The sequence below is a fragment of the Globicephala melas genome, chromosome 2 (genome assembly GCF_963455315.2).
Source record: "Globicephala melas chromosome 2, mGloMel1.2, whole genome shotgun sequence".
Taxonomy (NCBI): Eukaryota; Metazoa; Chordata; class Mammalia; order Artiodactyla; family Delphinidae; genus Globicephala; species Globicephala melas.
Window position 1 is genome coordinate 113,831,824 of NC_083315.2, and position 23,485 is coordinate 113,855,308.

At 40.5% G+C, this 23,485-nt stretch overlaps 1 protein-coding gene and 1 non-coding gene across 3 annotated transcripts in view; one reads left to right on the top strand and one right to left on the bottom strand.

The window, feature by feature from the left end:
• Nucleotides 1-1,494: 1,494 nt before the first annotated feature.
• LOC115852506 (U1 spliceosomal RNA) lies at nt 1,495-1,658 on the top strand. Its single transcript, XR_004039183.1, has one exon. It is a non-coding gene; the product is annotated as a U1 spliceosomal RNA (small nuclear RNA).
• Nucleotides 1,659-4,010: 2,352 nt separating this feature from the next.
• Nucleotides 4,011-23,485, bottom strand: part of SNX6 (sorting nexin 6) — a 54,693-nt gene continuing 35,218 nt past the window's right edge. Inside the window, exons 11-14 of one of the 2 annotated variants that reach the window (XM_030854773.2) lie at nt 19,992-20,078; nt 10,776-10,935; nt 10,608-10,693; nt 4,011-5,705 (exon numbers count right to left, since the gene is read on the bottom strand). In XM_030854773.2, coding sequence (XP_030710633.1) covers nt 5,652-5,705; nt 10,608-10,693; nt 10,776-10,935; nt 19,992-20,078 — 387 coding nt within the window. In that variant the 3' untranslated portion in view covers nt 4,011-5,651. The remainder of the gene's footprint in view (nt 5,706-10,607; nt 10,694-10,775; nt 10,936-19,991; nt 20,079-23,485) is intronic. The other variant, XM_030854774.2, reaches the window with a different exon arrangement.

Below are 23,485 nucleotides of genomic sequence, written 5' to 3' on the forward strand. Positions count from 1 at the left end.
CCTGGCGGTCCAGTGGTGTGGTTAAGCCTCCGCGCTTCCACTGCAGCTGGGCGTGGGTTCCATCCCTGGTTGGGGAACTTAAGATCCCTCATGCCCCACGGCGCAGCCAAAAAAGAAAAAAAGAAAAAGAAAAAAGGGTGCTACAATACGTTTGCTCTGATCTTTTCGCAGTTAGGACCTCAGGAAACCTTCCCTGACCCTATAGTCTCCAGTCCTGTGTCTAGCCTCGCTTTGCTCCGTAGCACCGACCACAGTAGTACAATGCAGCACAAGGTCCACTGGAAGTCGACACACAATACTTGAATCGTTTTGTTCACGTCTGGGGAGGATCCACTTGATCTCGAGAAAGAATCTTCACGTATGGAAGAGGAAAAGACAAATCCGGGCGGCTGAAAGAGGCAGCCTAGTCCCTCAGGACGAAAACGGGACAATTCCGTCCGTGCATTCGATTTTCGGAAACCATTCAACACCCGTTCCCGGCCCACACATCTACCCCTTGCAGGAACGCTTTGCCCTGATAGTCTCTGTTCGTTTTTCTTTGCTGTTGCAGGATTCGATTACTGCATAATCTGAACGAAAGATCATGGATGAGGACTCAAACAATTTCATGTTAAACTGATGACGAAACTCTGATCTTACTATTTAACATTTGATTGACATTGTGTTCCGTGTCATTTTCACTGAAAGGAAGGTGAGACCACACCCGAGCTCCGACCTGCTCCTGAACTGCAGGGCGCCAGGCGCCGCGAGCTCCTGTCTTCCCGGGTCCCGCCTCCAGGTCCCGCCTCGTCGCCGCTCGCCCACGCCCTCCCTCCGGAGACACCGGCGCATCTCGGCCGGGAATTAGTAGGTCCGTATCTCCCGCGGGAAAGAACGGGACGCCGAAAAGGTCCCGGCAGGGGCGTGGCGTGTGTAGATGAGGAGGCGCACAGAAGCTGCTGGTCCCACTCCGCCTGGGTCCTATCTAGAGAAACCTGGAGGTCAAGGAAACCTGCCCTAAGCTCCTCGAGGCCACACAAGCCAAAGAGAAAGTAACAGACTAGAAAGCCGCCTGAGGGCTAAGTGCCCCCAAACATAGCGATTTCCCAATGGGGAAAAGGTTAGACATAGACGGTGCGAAAAGTGAAACCCCTCAATGTAACTTGAAACAAGAACCTAATGTTCATTTTAAGTCGAAGGCTCTGAGCAGATCCCTCCTGCGTTCTCGCCGCTGTCCTCAGCGGGCTTGGGGAAAGCTGAGAGGCGCGGGACTTCCGGATAGGGGCGTGGCATATGCAGATAGCGAGGCGCGCGGAGGCTGCTGGTCCCACTCCGGCTGGGCTTCCGCGTCCTGCGTGTGGGCAGCCGAGGACTCGCGAGGTTGTTCCCGGGGTGGGCGAGCCCGGAGCGAGGGGCATGCAGGGGCGGAGGGCGCGGAGAGGGCGTAAGGGAAGTGAGCGTGCGTGAAGAGGTGGGCGATCGCGAGGGTGTGGGACGAGGCGAGCACAGCAACTCATACTTACCTGGCAGGGGAGATACCATGATCACGAAGGTGGTTTTCCCAGGGCGAGGCTTATCCATTGCACTCCGGATGTGCTGACCCCTGCGATTTCCCCAAATGTGGGAAACTCGACTGCATAATTTGTGGTAGTGGGGGACTGCGTTCGCGCTTTCCCCTGATGTTTGTGTTTGTTGAATAGTAGAACTACCTAATCTCTGTCAACGAGTAAGTGCTTCTTCGCGTGCGCTCGCATACTTTCTCTTGGGGGTTTAGTGCAGGGCTTGCGTGCACCTGTGAGTTCTGTGAGATGGTTGTTTCGCTGCACTGAAATTATTCGCTCTGAGGTTGTGGGGAAGCTGCAGTGTGCTGAGCCGCGTACTAAAGTAGAGCTTGACAGTCTGCTTCTTGGCTGTTAACTGCAACCACCTAACGCTTTTTTGTCGTTTATGCTCTTCATGTTTATTGTGGTTTCTCAGAAGCAGTCTGAGCCTGCGTATGGTAGTCCCTGAGGACCCAGTGGTTAACTGCTCTAGACCTGTTTTCAGCTTCCGGTCGGGAAACTAGGGTTGCGCTAGCCGAGGGGCATGGTCAAAGACCCACGCATACAAATATGTATACGCATACACACATAACGTGTAAAGGTCACTGATCTCAGGCTTAAGAGCACGAACCCAGACTTTCTCAGCAAGTTTTCGCTTTGACTCGAGGTACGAGTGGTCACACCCAGAACGAAGCTTATTCGTCGTTCTGCGGATGTTGACCGTTGTGATTTCCCCAAGTGTGAGAAACGGAACTGCATGATTTATGGCAGTGCGGGATTGCGTTTGTGCTCCCCTCTGTGTTTTGTAGGTTTATATTTTTAATTTATTTTTTAATCTTAGTTATCATGCTGTGTAGTATGTCCTCATGACTTATGAGTGAGATTTGTACCTTTTCACATGCCCTACCCCAAATTTTAGCAACCTCCCACCGTCTCCACCTTTGGCAACCACCAATTTCCTGTACGTATCTAATCTATAAAACTGAGTTTATAGATATTTGTTATTCTTTTTTCGCTGCGTTGGGTCTTCGTTGTTGCGCGCAAGCCTTCTCTAGTTGTGAGGAGCGGGGGCTCCTCATTGCAGTGGTTTCTCGTGTTGCGGAGCATGGGCTCTAGGCCCATGGGCTCCAGAGCGCAGGCTCAGTCGTTACGGCGCACGGGCTTAGTTGCTCCGTGGCACGTGAGATCTTCCCCGACCAGGGCTCGAACCCAGGCTCCGCTCTTTCTATAATGTCACCGGATATGTGCTAGCCGAGGGTTGGTGAGCTGAAACTGACACTGATACTCTTCTATCCAGCAGCAGCGAAACACAGAATTTCACTTATTATTTTATATTTTATAAATTCAGTTATTTTTGGCTGCGTCGGGTCTTCGTTGCTGCACCCGGGCTTTCTCTAGTTGCGGCGAGCGGGGGCTTCTCTCTGCGGTGGCTTCTCTTGTTGGGCAGCACCGGCTCTAGGCGCGCGGGCTCCGTAGTTGTGGCGCTCGGGCTTAGTTGCTCCGCAGCAGGTGCGAGCTTCCCGGTCCAGGCCTCGAACCCGTGTCCCCTGCATTGGCTGGCGGATTCCTAACCGCTGCGCCAGCAGGGAAGACCCTCACTTCTTCTTTTTACAGTATTGAATAGCTATGCGCTTCTCAGCAGTTTTCCTTTTGAACCCCACCCCCACCCCCGCCTCCCCAGCGGAAGAGAAACATCATTTTGACCTCAACTTAACACAGTTTTACTACGGAACATTAATAATATTGTATACACTTTTGTCACCCGGTTGGTGCCTCACTGACATACAGGTAGGCTTGACACACTTTCTTTTTTCTCACAAATTTCCTCTCCTGCCATCCTCCACTCTCACCGCATAAACTCCGAATCCCTCAGTCCCTTGCTTCCCACCGCAACCAACGTTGTCTCCCCAGGCCATTCCCACAGCCGGGGTTGCAGAGCATAAAGCATCATCCGAGGGAAACCCCAGACTGCCCCTTGCTGCCTTGTCTCTGCCACTAGGCGTCTTCCCGTCGCACCTTTGCGGCCCTCAGGCAGGAGATGGTTAAGAAGTTTTATGAATGCCACAACTCACCAGCGCTGGCTACTTTTATCAGGGACTAGCAGTGAGCTATGGAATAAACCTTTCAATTGTTCTGGACCTACAAATTAAATCTCTCCCGTATGACCTCGACGGAGTAACATACATTCTTTCCCTTCTCTGTACGTTTTGTTAGTGAGAAGACCCTCGGACAGTCATCAACTCATTAATACATGTGTTTAGTAAGCACCCCTCACCTCCCCACGCTCATGTACAGCCCACAATTGCTGCTTCCTGTCTACGCCCACCCCGTCAGTAAACCAAAGGGCCAAGGGAGGTACTTTCCACTGTACTTCTTTCCCAGAAAAAGGCCACCTCGGTAGAAACACATTAGCTGACGGATGTGTGAAAACTTGTGTAGCTTTTTGCTCTGAACTTGCTATTTTTTTAGCATTTACACAGCATCTTCACATTTCCAAAGCACTGTACCAACATTTATTAATCCTCACAACACCCCTGTGAGGTAGGTCAATAATTGTCTTTTATGGTAGAGAAATAGGCAGACAGGTCGAGTGAACCTTGTGGTCTGAGGCCACAAGGGCAGCCACTGAAGGGACTGTTCCCGAATCCAGAAGCTACGGCCCTCCACCCCACGTTCACCCACTGGTGGGCATCGCAGGGGCATATTCTCACCAGTGAAGGGGACATGGAGGACAAAACAATCTCTCAGGCAACACAAACATCAACAGTTCAAACGCACTGAGGAACGTCAATAAGAGAGAAACACTGACCCAGCACACCAGTGAGGCAAGAGCCATGCAGCAGAAAAGGCTGGAATCATAGCGACTAGTCCTGAGAACCAGGTAGGTGTTCTTAAAAACGGTTTGGGAAAACAAACTAGGAACGCGGTGGAAGGGTGACCAACTCAGATGCCTGTGGTTTCCACGTGGGAAACAGAGTGTGTGGAAAAATCCAACCACGCAATCTAATTTTAAACTAGAAATAACAATGTTCGTTCACATTAGAAAGGCCAAATATCTGTAATGTAGATACTGACAGTATCCATTTTGTACTGCAACTTTTATTCCAAATATTCCAGCTTTTCCCCCACTGACAAGTGCTGCTCCCTATAGCACTCCTCTTTCTCTCTACATACCAGTCTATACACTGGTGTATGTTGCACGGTTAATTAGCTGAACTAGGGGTGGAATCCTGGAGAGCACAACAGACCATACTCTGTTCCTGTTTTAGAAACAGCTGTCTCTAACCTGTCTCTGCCCAATTCCATCTTATAAGAAGTGCTAAAAGCACACAGAGAAGCAGTTCATTCTTTTGTAAAGTGGTGAACTTGGTTCGATATGCCATTTTAAAAGAAATAAGAAAAAAGAAAAACTAAGACCTGCATTGTAAAAGCATAATATAGGAGTAGACTATAGCTACTCCAAATTTTAGAGTGACCAGAGTTAAAAACTATTACTGTTATCACTGTTTATTTGACAATAGTTCGTTTAGTCTACAAGTTTAAGGCAAACATACTAATGCATTTGCTTTTCTTCAGAAATCATACTTATAAAGATTACGTAAAGTCTGTCCCAAAACTTCTAAGAAACGTTCATTAATTAAAAATAAGTCTCATTAAGATGCTTTACCAGGATACAAGAACTAAGGTGGTGTACAATGCTTTTTTAAAACAAAATTCAAAAAAAGGTAACGGCAATCCTTATCTTGTTTACACAATGTATTTTGAAAGGGTTAAACTTCAGAAATTACTTAAAAGTAAATAAGATTAGCAGCCATAAGGAATACTATTCATAAAATAAGCACAGTTCTAGAGGCTACTTTAAAAAAGGCAGTACTTTGGGCTTCTGAAGAGGAGGAGGGCGCGATGATCATCAACTGTCCACGGCGCAGGCGCAAGCGCGCAGGTCCCATCATGCAGCCCACAGCACCCGAGGGCGGCACCACGCCATTGTTTCTCAGAAAAAGGGAGAGTAGATGCACTTTGTCAGCTGTTTCTTTTGTTTCCAGTGAGCAGTAAATGTCTAGCATCATTAAGAAAAAAAATAAAATCTGACGGAAGGCAGCCCTTTTTAACTGGAAGGCAGAGTGTGGCTTATGTGTCTCCATTTAACACTGCCAGGCAGTTCTGCAGCAACTGTAGGTTACCCTAAAAAGGGAGGGAAAATAAATGAAGTTCAAACAGTGTGAAAGACTCTTACTGAAAATATACAGTATTAGAAATCAAGTAACTTTACATTTAAGATACCAGAATTTTGAAAAGTCATTATATACAAATAAATGTTTAAAGACGTAAAATTACAGAATTTGTTCCATGCACAGTATTTTCCACATACCAGATTGTTCAGTAAATTTCCGTCTAGACCAATATTAATATTTGGCATGCTCTAGTGAGGGTTATAAAATATGCCCTTTGTATGCAGATTAAACCACTGAGTATGTTCTGATTGTAAGACAGGTTCTTATCACATTCCTTTAGCCATTAAAATATAGCATTAGATTTATAGCACTTTTTATAAAAACAGTAAGATTACATACAGAAGTATTCTATAAAATTCATACCTAAATGTCCATTTGTAAAACATGTGAACTGGTACCCACATTTAGAGACATATAAAGGCAAATTTAAGTATCTTTAGATTACGTTAATATATAAACAGGAATGAAGGAAAACCTCCTCCTTAGAGCAGAAAGTCAACTAAAGTGTATAAAGAATGATGGAATTAGAAAATGACCATTTGGCGATCATCATCATCATAAACTGACTCAAGCAAAAATCATGAATGGATGCCAAAAGCAGTATGGGACTAAAATGCCAATACTGTAGCCATCAGCTATGTGCAGCTGCATAATGAAAATCTGTTAATTAAAATTAAATAAAAACTCAGTTCCTCAGTTGCATTACCCACATTTCAAGTCTTCAATAGCCACACATGACTAATGCCAACCACACTGGACAGAACCCAGACTTCCTGATTACAGATTACAGAATATTCCCACCATGGCACGAAGCTGTGCTGATTACAGAATATTCCCACCATGGCACAAAGTTTTATTGGTCGGTGCTGGTTAAGTGATGGGGTATTTAACAGTCTTGGGTACCTCCTCACAGAATACTTCTTAATCCAAAGTATAAAATATCAACTTTGCCACTGTGAAGCCTGCAGACATCACTTTAAGCAAATGATCAAAGTTGTACATTGCCAGTAAGGCAACTGATCAACAGCATGTGCCTCCTCCTGTGTGATGCGCCAAGAAGATCTGACATCACTTCTGGGTGGAATTCCTGTCCGAAGTGCACAACCTAAACCCACTAATTAGACAAACCCAAAGTGAGGGGCATTCTATAGGCCTGTGCTTTAACAGTGTCCAATGTTATGAAATACGAAGATTCAGCAACTTTTCCAAATTACAGAAGTCTAAGAAGACACGTGCACTGAATGCAACACGTTCTCTTGAATTTCCTTTTGCCATTAAGGACATTATTGGGACAACTGGGGAAATGTGAATAAAGGCCTCTGGATTAGATAACAATTATGTTGATATTAATTTCCTCAACTTTATAACTGTACTGAGTATTTAATTACTTGATTTTAGGAAATTCACACTTAAATGTATAAAAGAGAGAAGAAGCATCATATCTGCAGCTTACTCATATGGTTTAAGACAAAAACAGGTGTGTACAGGGGTGTGTGTGAGAGTGTGAGTGTGTGTGTGTAAAGAGAAACGGGGAGGAAGGGAGGGAAAAGGACAAAGCAGATGCGATAATATGCACATTTGGGGAATCTGGGTGAAGAGTATCCAGGAATTCTTTGTACTTTCCTTGCAATGTTCCTGAAAATCTAAAATTAAGTGAAAAATAAACATTAAACATTTTTAGGTGTTCAAGTTACTGTCAATTTTTGGCCAGTATAAGAACAGAACTGTGCCTGTCTACAGTTATGAAATTACCTTCTTAGATATACTTCTTACAGGTATATTCCTCAAGTGGGACCGCTGAGTCACAGGATGCACATTCTGCAGGCTGACACCTGCCCAACTGCCCCTGCCAAAGGTGGACCTAACTCTGCAACTACAGCGGGGTACACAGGGACTCACATCACACCCTCACAGTTGGCTCATCACTTTTTTTTTTTTAACTGCCCATTTCACACATTTTTTACTTCCTTAATAAAGAATCTGAGCCTATTTTCAAGGACACAAAAGTGACCTAACTACCTAGTTAACTAGATTTCAATTATGTGGCAAAGACATATATACCAGTTACAATAAATAAAATCCAAAGTAGTTTCAAACCATCTTGTTGTACATTTAACTATTATTTCCTCTTTTTGGAATAATTTATGTGGATCCTGGGTCCAAAATGAGACTTTGTTCAGATTCACAAAGTCATTAAGAAATCTCAGACAACAGAGTAGAGTTGCCCAACCTCAGCACTCCCGACATTTGGGCTGTGTGATCCCTCCTCGTGGGGGCTGTCCGTGTATCGTAGGATACTGAGCAGCACTCCTGGCCTCTACCCACTACACACCAGCAGTGACCCCCCCACCCCCAGATGCGACAACCACAAATGTCTCCAGAAATTGCTAAATGTCTCCTGGGGGGCAAAATCACCACCAGTTAAGAACCACTGGACTAGAAGAGCTATCAGAAATTTGAACACAGAGAACACATTTCAGGAAGAATTTGAAAAAGTACAGAATCTGGAAACCAGAGGCTGACATCAATCTAAAGCAGGGTCAGCAAACTTTTTTTGTAAAGGGTTATTAAACAGTAAACATTTTAGACTTTGAGAGACATTTGGTCTCTGTTTCAACTACTCAACTTTGCTGCAGTAGCATGAAAGCAATCATAGACAAAGCGTAAGTGAATAAGCTTAAGCGAATATGCTTGGCTGTATTCCAATAAACCTTAATAGGTTAAATTTGAGTTTCATACAATTATCACGTCATGAAATATTATTCTTTTGATCTTTTTATAATCATTTAAAAATATGAATGCCATTCCTGGCTCACAGGCTGTACAGAATAGGTTGTAGTTTGTCAACCCCTCCTTAATCTATAACAAAATCCTTGATAGTTTATAAACTCTTTAAAAAGAACAAAAACAGTGAACACTGGAAAACAACACAGGCTCAATAAGAATAAATCATGCCAGGCTTATAAAAACATTTTCCTTTTTTTGGGCCACAATGCATGGCACGCAGGATCTTAGTTCCCCGACCAGGGATCAAACCCACGCCTCCTGCAGGGGAAATGCAGAGTCTTAACCACTGGACCACCAGGGAGGTCCATACATTTTCTTCTGACAGGGTTATTAGCCCAGCAAATCAGACAACGTATATCTTGATTTTAATAAGTAACTTGATACTCCTTATGTCCTTCACAGATAAAATGGGAAAAATAATGGTTGATAATAGTATAAATGAATTCCTAACTATCCAAATAACTATAACCAAAGAATATTAATTAATAAGTTAATATTAATTAGTATAGAAAGAAAGGAACTAAATTTTTTTTGGTGCCACTTACTTTCAAAAGGTAGGTTAACAAATAGTGATTCCTTTAATCCTGATCAACCTTTTAAATCAGAACTTAGATGAAGACATAAAAGGGAGTTCATACAAATTACAAACGTCCATCACTTGACAGGATAAACTAGTATAATAGTCAAATACTATATGATCAAACCCAAGTTTCCAAAAAGATCTCAATGCGCTGGGCTAAGACGAGCAAGCTTAAATCTAACAGACAAACGTGGCCTGCAATTACATTTTTAAAATAAGTGCTCAATAAATGAAAAAGTTCTAGAGAGCCATTGTACAACAACATGAATATACTTAATACTACTTAACTGTACACTTAAAAATCGTTAAGATGGTAAATTTTATGTTATGTGTTTCTTACCACAAAAATGAAAATAATTACTAAAAAAATTACACACACAACCACAGGGCGGAGGTTCAAGAAGTGACTTAGAAAGAGAGAAAAAGTGTGATTATAGCCAAATCAAGCTGGTGAAATATGGCATTTAAAAAAACGCGTATCTTATACATATAAAACATGCTTGGAGGGGAGGGATAAATTAGGAATTTGGGAGTAACATACACACTACTATATATAAAACAGATAAACAACAAGGACCTACTATATAGCACAGGGAACTATACTCAATATTCTGTAATAACCTCTATGGGAAAAGAATCTGAAAAAGAATATATACATATATATGTATAACTGAATCACTTTGCTGTACACCCGAAACCAACACATTGTAAATCAACTATACTTCAATAAAAAATAAATTAGTTAAAAAAAAATAGAATAAAACATGCTGTAAGAAGAAATGTGAACAATAATCATTCTATGTATGTAAATGTGTTTCCATTTTCAGGTATAATATTTTAAAAGAGTAATGACAGTAGGGCAATAACACAATAAAAATCTTGTTGAGGTGTATGGGATGAAAAATATTTAGCCAAAGGATGTCTGGCATGGAGAAAAGAAGATATATAGAGAATATGAAGGATGTAAATATCTGAAGGGTAAACTGTGAAAGAGGAATTAAACATGTCAAAGTTACACAGAAGTAAATTCGTGCTCATTATAGAGTATACCAAAAATCTCAGTGTAGTTTTAAGCTTTAATAACTTTATACTTATAAATGTTATAAATTTATCACTAAATAACATAAAAGTTTTTAAAAATTCCTTTAATATTTATAGTTTGGGGAATTTTGAATACATTTAAAATTTTCAGTCCCTTTGAAGATGGCAAATGTTAAATAAAATTTTAAGTGATGTTTTTATTAAGTAAGATTTTTTTTTTAACAACTAGTCAAAAAATGATACTGTTTTTCCATATTAGGTACTAGAGTTTTGCAAAGCTGACCATTAGAGACATTATAGATATTTTTCTTGTTTAAATTAGATAACCTTTAAAATCCCTCTCAATTTTAAGATTCTCTATTTTAAAAGTTAGTATAAAGTTTCATAACTGACTCATTTGTAAATTATGTCACTTAAATTATTAAATCTTTAATATGATACTACCTTTGCATGCTTCAGTTCTAACTCTGCCAGTTCCACTAAATTTTTTCTGAATGCAGCAACTCTTCTTGTCTTAAAATCTATAAGCTCTGTGAACAAAACAAATTAGGATTAACTATTTATATAATAGTCCAAACCATACCTTATGATTAAAGGTTAATATAAGAGTACCTTGTTTTGCAGATTCAGATATTTTTTCAAATTTCTGACAACATAACTGTTGGGACGTTTCAGCCTGCAGAACATCTTTATTTTTTGCTCTTGCTTTATCCAGTGCTTTATTAGCATTTTCATAATCCACTAGTGACCTAGATCTTCGATACAGGAGATCCTATAAAACAGAATGCTTCACGATAATATATGCTGCATGTTTCTAGTAGCTGCCCTCAGCCACCGCCACCCCCATCACCAGAGCTAACACACAGTGAATGCCACATGTCATTCTTCTAAATTTTTTTAGTAACAGCTTTATTGAGATATAATTCAAATCACCACATAACTCACTCATTTATTTATTTTTAAAATTTATATATTTATTTGGTTGTGCCAGATCTTAGTTGCAGCAGGCGGGCTCCTTTGTTGCGGCTCACCAGCTCCTTAGTTGTGGCATGTGAACTCTTAGTTGTGGCATGCATATGGGATCTAGTTCCCTGACCAGGGATCAAACCTGGGCCCCCTGCAATGGGAGCTCAGAGCCTTAACCACTGTGCCACCAGGGGAGTCCCTAACTCACTCATATAAGTGCACGATTCAATGGTTTGTAGTATGCTCAGACAGTTGTGTAACCATCACTAGCCTCAATTTTAGAACATTTTCGTCACCCAAAAAGAAACCAGGTCCTTTAGCAGTCACTCTCCATTTCCTTCCACAACCCCCACCTCCAGCCATGGACAACCATTAATCTGCTTTCTGTCTCTATAGATTTGCCTATTTTGGACATTTCATTAAAAAAGAATCAGGGGGCTTCCGTGGTGGTGCAGTGGTTGAGAGTCCGCCTGCCGATGCAGGGGACTCTGGTTCGTGCCCCGGTCTGGGAAGATCCCACGTGCCGCGGAGGGGCTGGGCCCGTGAGCCATGGCCGCTGAACCTGCACGTCCGGAGCCTGTGCTCCGCAACGGGAGAGGCCACAACAGTGAGAGGCCCGCGTATCGCAAAAAAAAAAAAAAAGGAATCAGGGACTTCCCTGGTGGCGCAGTGGATAAGACTCCACGCTCCCAATGCAGGGGGCCCGGGTTCGATCCCTGGTCAGGGAACTAGATCCCACGTGCATGCCACAACTAAGGCTCCCGCCTGCCGCAACTAAGAAGCCCGCCTGCCGCAACTAAGACCCTTCGCAATCAAATAAATAAATAAAATATTTTAAAAAGGAATCATATAATATGTGGCCTTTTGTATCTGGCCTTTTTTTTTTTTTCCTTTTTGGCTGTGCTGCGGCTTGCGGGATCTTAGTTCCCTGACCAGGGATTGAACCTGGGCTTTCAGCAGTGAAAGTGTACAGCCCTAAACACCGTATCGCCAGGGAATTCCCGTGTCTGGCTTTTTCACTTAGCATAAAGTTTCAAGTTCATCCGTTTTATAGCATGAATCAGTACTTCATTCCTTTTATTGCTAAATCATATTTCATTGTATGGACATACCACATTGATTTATCCATTCGTTAGCTGACAGACATTTGGTTTGTTTCCACTTTTTGGCTATTTCATAATAATGCTGTTATGAACATGTGTGTACAAGTTTTTGTGCGGACATGTTTTCACATTTCATTTCTCTTTCATACCTCATTACTTAGGAGTGGAATTACTGGGTCACCTTGTAACTCTATGTTGAATCTTTTGAGAAATTGCCAGATTATTTCCAAAGTAACCGAACCATTTTACATTTTCCCACCAAAACTATATGAGGGGTCCAATTTCTCCACATCCTTGTCAATACTGTTATGTCTTTTTGATTACAGCCACCTAGTAGGTGTGAAGTGATATAGCACTGTGGTTTTAATGTGCATTTCCCTGAGGGCTAAAGATGTTGAGCACCTTTTTACATATTTATTGGCCATTTGTATATCTTTTTTGTCTTTTGCCCACTTTTTAACTGGACTCTTTGTCTTTTTACTAAGAGTTCTTTATATATTCTGAATACCAGTTGCTTATTAGGGACTTACATGATTTCCAAATATTGGGTTGGTCAGAAAGTTTGTTTGTAACACCTTATGCAAAAGCCAGAATGAACTTTCTGGTCAACCCGATATTTTCTCCTGGTCTGTGGGTTTTTATATTTTTCTCGATAGTTTTTTTTTTTTTTTTTTGCGGTACACAGGCCTCTCACTGTTGTGGCCTCTCCCATTGTGGAGCACAGGCTCTGGACACGCAGGCTCAGCAGTCATGGCTCACAGGCCTAGCCGCTCTGCGGCATGTGGGATTGTCCCAGACTAGGGCATGAACCCGTGTCCCCCGCATTGGCAGGCGGACTCTCAACCACTGCGTCACCAGGGAAGCCCTCGATAGTGTTTTTGATACAAAAAACTTTAAACAAAAGTTTTTAAAATTTTAATAAAGTCCAATTTATTATTTTTATTTGGTTGGTATGCTTCTGGTTATGGCTAAGAAATCAATGCCTAATTAAGGCAATCAAGAAGATTTATGTTTATGTTTTCTTCTAAAAATGTTATAGTTTTAGCTCTTACATTTAGACCTTTGATCCATTTTGAGTAAATTTTCTATCCATGGTGTGAGGAAGGTCCAACTTTATTCTTTTTCATGTGACCATTCAGTTGTCCCAGTACCTTTCATTGAAAGTCTATTATTTTCCTCACTATATTGTCCCAGCACTCTGTCAAAAATCAACTGACTGTTTCGTCAGCAAAATAGGAATAGAAGTAACACTCTCAACTTGATAAAGAACATCTACAAAAAACCTACAGCTAACATCATACTTAATAGTGAAAAACTAGAAGCTTTCCCACTAATATCAGGAACAACACACGGATGTCCCATCTCACCACTCTTTCTCAATATTGTACTGTAGGTCCTAGCTAATGCAATAAGAAAAAGAAATAAAAAGTATACAGATTGGAAAGGAAGAAACAAAACTGTCTTTTGTTTACAGATGCCAGATAACAAGACTGTTTATATAGAAAAACTCCTGGAATTAATAAATGAGTATAATAAAGTTTTACAAGAGAACATCAGTATACAAAAGTAGATTGCTTTCTTGTATACCAGCAATGAACAAGTGAAATTTGAAATTAAAAACACAATACCATTTACATTAATTAGCACTCCAGAGAATGAAATACTTAGGTATTAATCTAACAAAGCATGTACAACTTTTGAGGAAAACTACAAAATTTGGATAAAAGAAATCAAAGAACTAAATAAATGGAGATATATTCCATGTTCATGGATAGGGAGACTCAATATTGTCAAAATCAGTTCTTTCCAAATTGATCTATGGATTCAACATAATCCCAATCAAAATCCTGGCAAGTTATTTTGTAGACATCAACCAATTGATTCTAAAGTTTGTGTGGAAATGCAAAAGACACAGAGTAACACAACAGTGAAGGAGAAGAACTAAGTCAGAGGACTGACACTATCTACTTTAAACCTTTCTATAAAGCTACAGTAATCTAGACAGTGTGGTACTGGTCAAAGAACAGACAAATAGATCAATACAACAGAATAGAGAGCCCAGCACTAGACTCACACAAATACAGACAACTGATCTTTTGACAGAGGAGCAAAAGCAATACAATGGAGAAAAGATATCTTTTCAACAAATGGTGCTGGGAAACCTGGATATCCACATGCAAAGAAACGAATTTATACACAGCCCTTACACCCTTCATGAAAATTAACTCAATGGATCATAGACCTAAATGTAAAATGCAAAACACAGGAGAAAATCCACATGACCTTGCACGTGGTGATAACTTTTTAGATACAACACCAAAGGGATGATCCAAGAAAGAAATAATTGGTAAGTTGGACTTCTTTAAAATTAAAAATTGCTGGGACTTCCCTGGTGGCACAGTGGTTAAGAATCCGCCTGCCAAGGCAGGCAACATGGCTTCGAGCCCTGGTCCGGGAAGATCCCACATGCCACAGAGCAACTAAGCCTGTGCGCCACAACTACTGAGCCTGCGCTCTACAGCCCGTGAGCCACAACTACTGAGCCTGTGTGCCATAACTATGGAAAGCCCACGTGCCCTAGAGCCTGTGTGTCACAACTACTGAGCCCATGTGCCACAACTACTGAAGCATGCGTGCTCTAGGGCCCATGTGCTGTAACTACTGAGTCTGCGTGCTGCAACTACTGAAGCCCGCGCACTTAGAGCTCACGTTCTGCAACAAGTGAAGCCACCGCAATGAGGAGCCTGCGCACTGCAACAAAGAGTAGCCCCCTGGGGCTTCCCTGGTGGCGCAGTGGTTGAGAGTCCGCCTGCCGATGCAGGGGACGCGGGTTCGTGCCCCGGTCTGGGAGGATCCCACATGCTGCGGAGCAGCTGGGCCCGTGAGCCATGGCCACTGGGCCTGCGCATCTGGGGTCTGTGCTCTGCAACGGGAGAGGCCACGGCAGTGAGAGGCCTGTGTACCGCAAAAAAAAACAAAACAAAAAGTAGCCCCTACTTGCCACAACTAGAGAAAGCCTACGCGCAGCAACAAAGACCCAACGCAGCCAAAAATAAATAAATACATAAAATTAAAGGAAGAAAATAAAATAAAATAAAAAATGTCTGCTCAGCAAAAGACAGTGTCAAGAAGACAAGCCACCAGACCAAGAAAAATTTTTTACAAGATATTTGATAAAAAGGACTGCTGTCCAAAATACACAAAGAACTCTTAAAACTTAACCACCAAAGTAAAGAATCAGCCATAGACCTTTTTTTTCAAGACAGACACCTCACCAAAGAAGACACAGAGGTGGCATATAATAAGCTTGTGAAAAGATGCTTCACATCAAATGTCATCACGGAAATGCAAATTAAAACGACATACCTCTACACACCTTGTTAGAATGGCCAAAATCTACAATTCTGACAATACCAAATGCTGGTGAGGATGTTAAGCAACAGGAACTCTCATTCATTGCTGGTGAGAATGCAATGATATAGGCACTTTGGAAGACAGTTAGAACTAAACATACTCTTATCATACGATCTAGTGATTGTGCTCCTTGCTATTTATTACTCAAAGGAGTTGAAAACTTATGTTCACACAAAAACCTGCACACTGATGTTTACAGCAGCTGTACTGATAATTGCCAAAACTTAGAAGCAACCAAGATGTCCTTCAGTAGGTCAGTGGATAAATAAACTTGATATACCAAGGCAACAGAATGTTATTAAGTGCTAAAGAGAAATGAGCTATCAAGCCATGAAAAGACATAGAGGAAACTTAAATGCACATTACTAAGTGAAGAAGCCAATATGAAAAGACCCAACTATATGACATTTTGGAAAAGGCAAAACTATGAAAGCAATTAAAAAATCAACAGAGGTTAGGAGGAAGGTGAGTGAATAGATGGAACACAGGATTTCTGGGGCAGTAAAATTATTCTGTAAAATCAAGCCTCGGTAAGCCTCAGTAAATTTAAGAAAATTGAAAAAGAAAAACAGCTGAAAGAAAATTGAAATTGTATCAAGTATCTTTTCTGACCACAACACTATGAGACTAGATTTCAATTACAGGAAAAAAACTGTAAAAAATACAAACACATGGAGGCTAAACAATACGCTACTAAATAACCAAGAAATCACTGAAGAAATCAAACAGGAAATCAAAAAATACCTAGAAACAAATGACAATGAAAACATGATGACCCCAAACCTATGGGATACAGCAAAAGCAGTTCTAAGAGGGAAATTTATAGCAATACAATCCTACCTCAAGAAACAAGAAAAATCTCAAATAAACAACCTAAACTTACACTTAAAGCTATTAGAGAAAAGAACAAAAAAACCTCAAAGTTAGCAGAAGGAAAGAATTCATAAAGATTAGATAAGAAATAAATGAAAAAGAAATGAAGGAAACAATAGCAAAGATCAATAAAACTAAAAGCTGGTTCTTTGAGAAGATAAACAAAATTGATAAACCATTAGCCAGATTCATCAAGAAAAAAAGGAAGACTCAAATCAACAGAGTTAGAAATGAAAAAGGAGAAGTAACAACTGACACTGCAGAAATACGAAGGATCATGAGAGACTACTACAAGCAACTGTATGCCAATAAAATAGACAACCTGGAAGAAATGGACAAATTCTTAGAAAAGTACAAGCTTCCAAGACTGAACCAGGAAGAAACAGAAAATATGAACAGAACAATCACAAGCACTGAAACTGAAACTGATTAAAAATCTTCCACCAAAAAAAAAAAAAAAACAAAAAAACAAAAACTTCCACCAAACAAAAGCCCAGGACCAGATGGCTTCACAGGTGAATTCTATCGAATATTTAGAGAAGAGCTAACATCTATCCTTCTCAAACTCTTCCAAAATACAGCAGAAAAAGGAACACTCCCAAACTCATTCTACGAGGTCACAAATACCCTGATACCAAAACCAAAGATGTCACAAAAAAACCTACAGGCCAGTGTTAGTGATGAACATAGATGCAAAAATCCTCAACAAAATACTAGCAAACAGAATCCAACAGCACATTAAAAGGTTCACACACCATGATCAAGTGGGGTTTATCCCAGCAATGCAAGGATTCTTCAATATATGCAAATCAATGTGATACACCATAGTAACAAATTAAAGGATAAAAACCATATGATAATCTTAACAGATGCAGAAAAAGCTTTCGACAAAATTCAACACTCATTTATGATAAAACTCTCCAGAAAGTGGGCATAGAGGGAACCTACCTCAACATAATAAAGGCCATATGTGACAAACCCACAGCCAACATCATTCTCAATGGTGAAAAACTGAAACCATTTCCTCTAAGATCAGGAACAAGACAAGGGAGCTGGGGCTTCCCTGGTGGCGCAGTGGTTCAGAATCTGCCTGCCAATGCAGGGGACATGGGTTCGAGCCCTGGTTTGGGAAGATCCCACATGCCGCGGAGCAACTAGGCCCGTGAGCCACAACTATTGAGCCTGCGCGTCTGGAGCCTGTGCTCCGCAACAAGAGAGGCCACGATAGTGAGAGGCCCGCACGCTGCGATGAAGAGTGACCCCCCGCTTGCCACAACTAGAGAAAGCCCTTGCACAGAAACGAAGACCCAACACAGTCAAAAATAAAAAAATAACAAAAAACATTGAAATAAATCACATTTCACTTAAAAAAAAAAAAGACAAGGGAGCCCACTCTCACCTCTATTATTCAACATAGTTTTGGAAGTTTTAGGCATGGCAATCAGAGAAGAAAAAGAAATAAAAGGAATCCAAATCGGAAAAGAAGCAGCAAAACTGTTACTGTTTGCAGATGACATGATACTATACACAGAGAATCCTAAAGATGCTACCAGAAAACCACTAGAACTAATCAATGAATTTGGTAAAATAGCAGGATACAAAATTAATGCACAGAAATCTCTTGCATTCCTATACACTAATGATGAAAAATCTGAAAGAGAAATTAAGGAAACACTCCCATTTACCACTGCAACAAAAAGAATAAAATACCTAGGAATAAACCTACCTAAGGAGGCGAAAGACTTGTACTCAGAAAACTATAAGACACTGATGAAAGAAATCAAGGACGATACAAACAGATGGAGATATACCACGTTCTTGGAGTGGAAGAATCAACATCATGAAAATGACTATATTACCCAAAGCAATCTACAGATTCAATGCAATCCCTATCAAACTACCAATGGCATTTTTCACAGAAGTAGAACAAAAAATTTTACAATTTGTATGGAAACACAGAAGACCCTGAATAGCCAAGGCAATCCTGAGAAAGAAAAACGGAGCTGGAGGAATCAGGCTCCCTGACTTCAGACTATACCACAAAGCTACAGTAATCAAGACAGTATGGTACTGGCACAAAAACAGAAATATAGATCAACGGAACAGGACAGAAAGCCCAGAGATAAACCCACTCACATATGGTCACTTTATCTTTGACAAAGGAGGCAAGAACATATACAATGGTGAAAAGACAGCCTCTTCAATAAATGGTGCTGGGAAAACTGGACAGCTACAGGTAAAACAATGAAATTAGAACACTTCCTAACACCATACACAAAAATAAACTCAAAATGGATTAAAGACCTAAATGTAAGGCCAGACACTATAAAACTCTTAGAGGAAAACATAGGCAGAACACTCTATGACATAAATCACGGCAAGATCCTTTTTGACCCACCTCTTAGAGAAATGGAAATAAAACCAAAAATGGGATCTAATGAAACTTAAAAGCTTTTGCACAGCAAAGGAAACCATCAACAAGATGAAAAGGCAACACCTGGAATGCGAGAAAATATTTGCAAACGAAGCAAGTGACAAAGGATTAATCTTCAAAATATACAAGCAGCTCATGCAGCTCAATATCAAAAAAACCCCAAAAAACCCAATCCAAAAATGGACAGAAGTCCTAAACAGACACTTCTCCAAAGAAGATATAGATTGCCAACAAACACATGAAAGGATGCTCAACGTCACTAATCATTAAAGAAAAGCAAATCAAAACCACAATGAGGTATCGCCTCATACTGGTCAGAATGGCCATCATCAAAAAATCTACAAACAATAAATGCTGGAGAGGGTGTGGAGAAAAGGGAACCCTCTTGCACTGTTGGTGGGAATGTAATTGATACAGCCACTATGGAGAGCAGTATGTAGGTTCCTTAAAAAACTAAAAATAGAACTACCATATGACCCAGCAATCCCATGATTAGATGGGAATTTTCTGTACAACACCTCAATTTATAAATTAACATGGAATTTGGAATATCTGAGCCACTAACTTTTCAGTGCTTTTTAGATGTTTTTATTAAACTTTTTTTTGATTAGTAAGAGTTTTAGTTTTGCACATAGATTTCCAAAAGGAAACTTGAGATGCCTTAAAATAAAACATACTTCTCTGTTTTATGGCTCTCTCACCCTCAATAGAGGACTTAGATAGACAAAATTAGGAATCCTTTAGCTGTACAACTGTTATTTGGGGGTTTTACTTTTGTTTTTGCAGGTATTTCACCTGACTAAATATACCAAATTCAATTAAAAAAAATTTCTAGACAAATTCTATCAGGAGTTTATAGAGGAAACATTTATGTGGGGTTCCCTGACCTACAATTTATAAAAGGAGAAAAAAAAATCATACTTAAAAATATAATTTAAAATCAAGAGATAAGTCATCTTTAACAATCTTAAGTCTAACAACCTCTAAGGAGATGATGGCTTTTGTAAAGCAGTCCATTTAAAAAAAAAGAATAGTTACCTTAGCAGCTTGAGATTCTCTTAAGTAATATTTTAAAAGGTCAGAAAGTTTGAGGTCCTCATCAGCTGATACTCGGGCTTCTATTTTCTGAAAAAGGGGAAAAAATTGGGTATTTAATCAGTACTTACATTCTATACTCAGTGTTTTCTTTCTTAATTATTGTAAAAATATTAGTTATAAATAACTACAGTATCAATTCCTATTTAAACTAAGTTTCCTTTCCTTCTCTTTTGTTAGTCTGTTAGTTTTTTTTTTTTTGTAACTGACAAAAAAATGAACAGATTAGTGAATTTACGGAAGGATTCTATATTTGACTCAAGTTCTTGGCTGTAATGAGTTTCAATATCATATTTCAGGTTCACCTGTATTTTTCTCTCTATGCATTTCAATGGCAATTGATATGTACACATGATTATAAAGTAATAGAGGCTGGCAACAGCAGTAGACTAGGTAATTCAAACCAATCCTTCTGCTGTGGACAACCAGAAAACAATTTTAAAACATTAAGTCTGACTAAAAAGATGAGAACTCGGGACTTCCTTGGTGGTCCAGTGGTTAAGAATCTGCCTTCCAATGCAGGGGACAAGGGTTCAATCCCTGGGCGGGGAACTAAGATCCCACATGCCACGGGGCAACTAAGCCCACGTGCCACAACTACAGAGCCCACACGCTCTGGAGCCCGTGCGCCACAACTAGAGAGAAGTCTGCATCACAACTAGAAAGAAGCCCACATGCCACAACTAGAGAGAAGCCTGTGCACCGCGACGAAGAGCCCACATGCCCTAGAGCCTGCAGCACCACAACGAGCAAGAAGCCCATGTGCTACAACTAGAGAGAAGCCGGCCTGTGCTACGATGAGACCACATACCACAACAAAAGATCCTGTGTGCCGCAATCAAGACCCAACGCAGCCAAAAATAAATAAAGTAAATAAATAAAAACAAGGATGATTTAAAAAAAAAAGAAAAATAAAAAAGAAAAAGATGAGAACTCTTCATTCAGTCTGGAGAGACAGAGAATAAAGAAGAATGTATCATGTCAACCAAATACAATGTGGGAACCTTGTTTGGATCCCGATTCAAACAAAGTCCACCGTAAAAAGCCATTTATGAGACAACTGGGAACATTTTCTATACTAGATATTGATGACAGTATGGAGAATCACTGATAATCATATTGGTACATTAAAAATTTTTTTTAAAAATATTTATTTATTTGGCTGTGCCAGGTCTTAGTTGCATTATGCAGGATCTTTTTTGCCAAGTGCAGGATTTTTACTGGAGGCATGCAAACTCTTAGTTAAGGCATCTGGGATCTAGTTCCCAGACCAGGGATTGAACCCCAGCCCCTTGAATTGGGAGCGTGGAGTCTTACCCATTGGACCACCAGAGAAGTCCTGGTATGTTAAAATTGATTCTTATCTTTAAAAAAGAGAGAGAGAAATGTGCACAAAGGGCAAAAAACAATAAACATGGACTTCTGGGAATAAAAGAACTTTAAGTAATGTAGAAAATGTTAACATTAAGAAAATCTGGGTGACACATGTAGAGGAATTCTTTGTACTATTCTTGCAACTTTTCTGCGACTCTGAAATTGTTGTTAAAATTAAAAAAACCCTACACATCCACCAGAACAGCTAAAATACCAAATATTACAAACTTGTGCAGCAGTGAGATGCTCACATTCATTCTGGTGGGAATGTAAGTTGTTACAATCACTTTGGGAAACAGTTTGGCAGTACCTACAAAAGCTTTTCACATGGATATCCTATGAACCATCACTTCCTCTCCTAGTTACATACATTCAACAGAAATGAATACTTATGTTCAGCTGAAGATAAATAAGAATGGTCTTAGCAGTACTCTTTGTAAAGAGCCCCAAACTAGCAACTATCCAAATGCCTACCAGTAGAAAAGATAATAAAATTAGGTATGTTTTTGCAATGGAAAACTATACAGCAATAAGAATGAAGGAGCTATACCGACGTGCAACACCAATGAATCTTATATATGTAATATTGAGTAAAAGAAACCAGACATGAGGATATATACTGCATAATCCATTTACATAAAATATGAAAATAAAATTAATTTTTGCTGTTAGAAGCTAGGACAGTGGTTAGCCTTGCAGCCGAGGTGGTGACTCAGAAGGCAGCTGAAGCGGAACAGGGCATCTGAGTTGCTGGTAATGTTCCATTTCTTGATCTGGGTGTTCATTACATGAGTGTTAAACTGTGACATTTCACTGAGCTGTACACTTCTGTTATGTGTTTTTTTCTACATGTATAATACACTTTAATAAAAAGTTCTGAAAAAATCTTGAAGTTTCTTTATGGAGAAACAAACTTACAGAACTTCTTGACATGCTAGATGATGTTCAGTGCTTTTAAATAGGGCTTCTCTCCTTCCATTAAGTAGGGTATGTGTCTTCTCCCCTTCAATCTGGGCTCTCAGACTGCTTGCCCAATACAGGAATGATGCTGCGCCAGTTTCCAAGCCCAGGCCTAACGAAACTAGCAGCTTCTACTTCCCATAATTTGGGATACTCGCTTTTGGAACCTCTTTACCATGCTGTGAAGAAGCCTAAGCAGCTCCATGGGAAAGCCACATGTAGGTGTCACAGCCAACAGCCCTATCAGAAGTTCCTGCTGATAGCCAGTATCAACCCCCAGACATATGAGTGAAAGAGCCTTCAGATGATTCCAGGCCCTGGCCTTCATATCTTCCCTGTTGAGGCCCCAGACATCATGGAGCAGAGGCAAGCCATCCCTGCTGTGCCCTTTCAGAATTCCTGAACCAAAGAGTTCACTGGCATACTAAAATGGTTGCTGTTTAAAGCTACTGATTTTAGGATGGTTTGTTACACAGCAATAATAACCAGAACAACATGCAAATGCTAGAGGAAATAAAGAATTTTGGGGCTATGGAAATGTGCCACCCAGATCTCCAAGAGGAATGTCTGCTGCAAGGAGCACAGTTGACTGATAGCCCCAACTGCAGTATCTCTGGATCTGGAACCATGTTCATACGAAAGTTATGTTCCATCCTCCCCACCCAGCCCATTCTTGCCTGATGCAGAACTCCTCTAATGGGCAGCTCTGGCTCAGGCACTCCCCTCTGACGTGGACAAAGCTTTCTTAGGACTGCGCTATAGTCTGAAACTCTTCCTACACAGTCCTCCTTCCTCTCCCTCTCCTTTTGCAGGTGTAGACCTGCACTATTATCGGAACGCTCCCCTCCTGTCTACTCCTGCTCGTTCCTCTTTGTTTTTCACAATAAATCTCTTGTACATTTAATCCCACCTTGACATCTGCTTCCAAAAGAATTGACACATAAGGCTGTTTGTGATAGATTCCTATTCTTTTGATATAAATGAACACGCACACAAAAACAACTATACCTTCCCAGAAAATGCTCACTGGTACAAATATCAAAGCAGAATAATGAGCTATATGGACCCCAGTATAACATTTACTTACATATTTAAGAACTTTT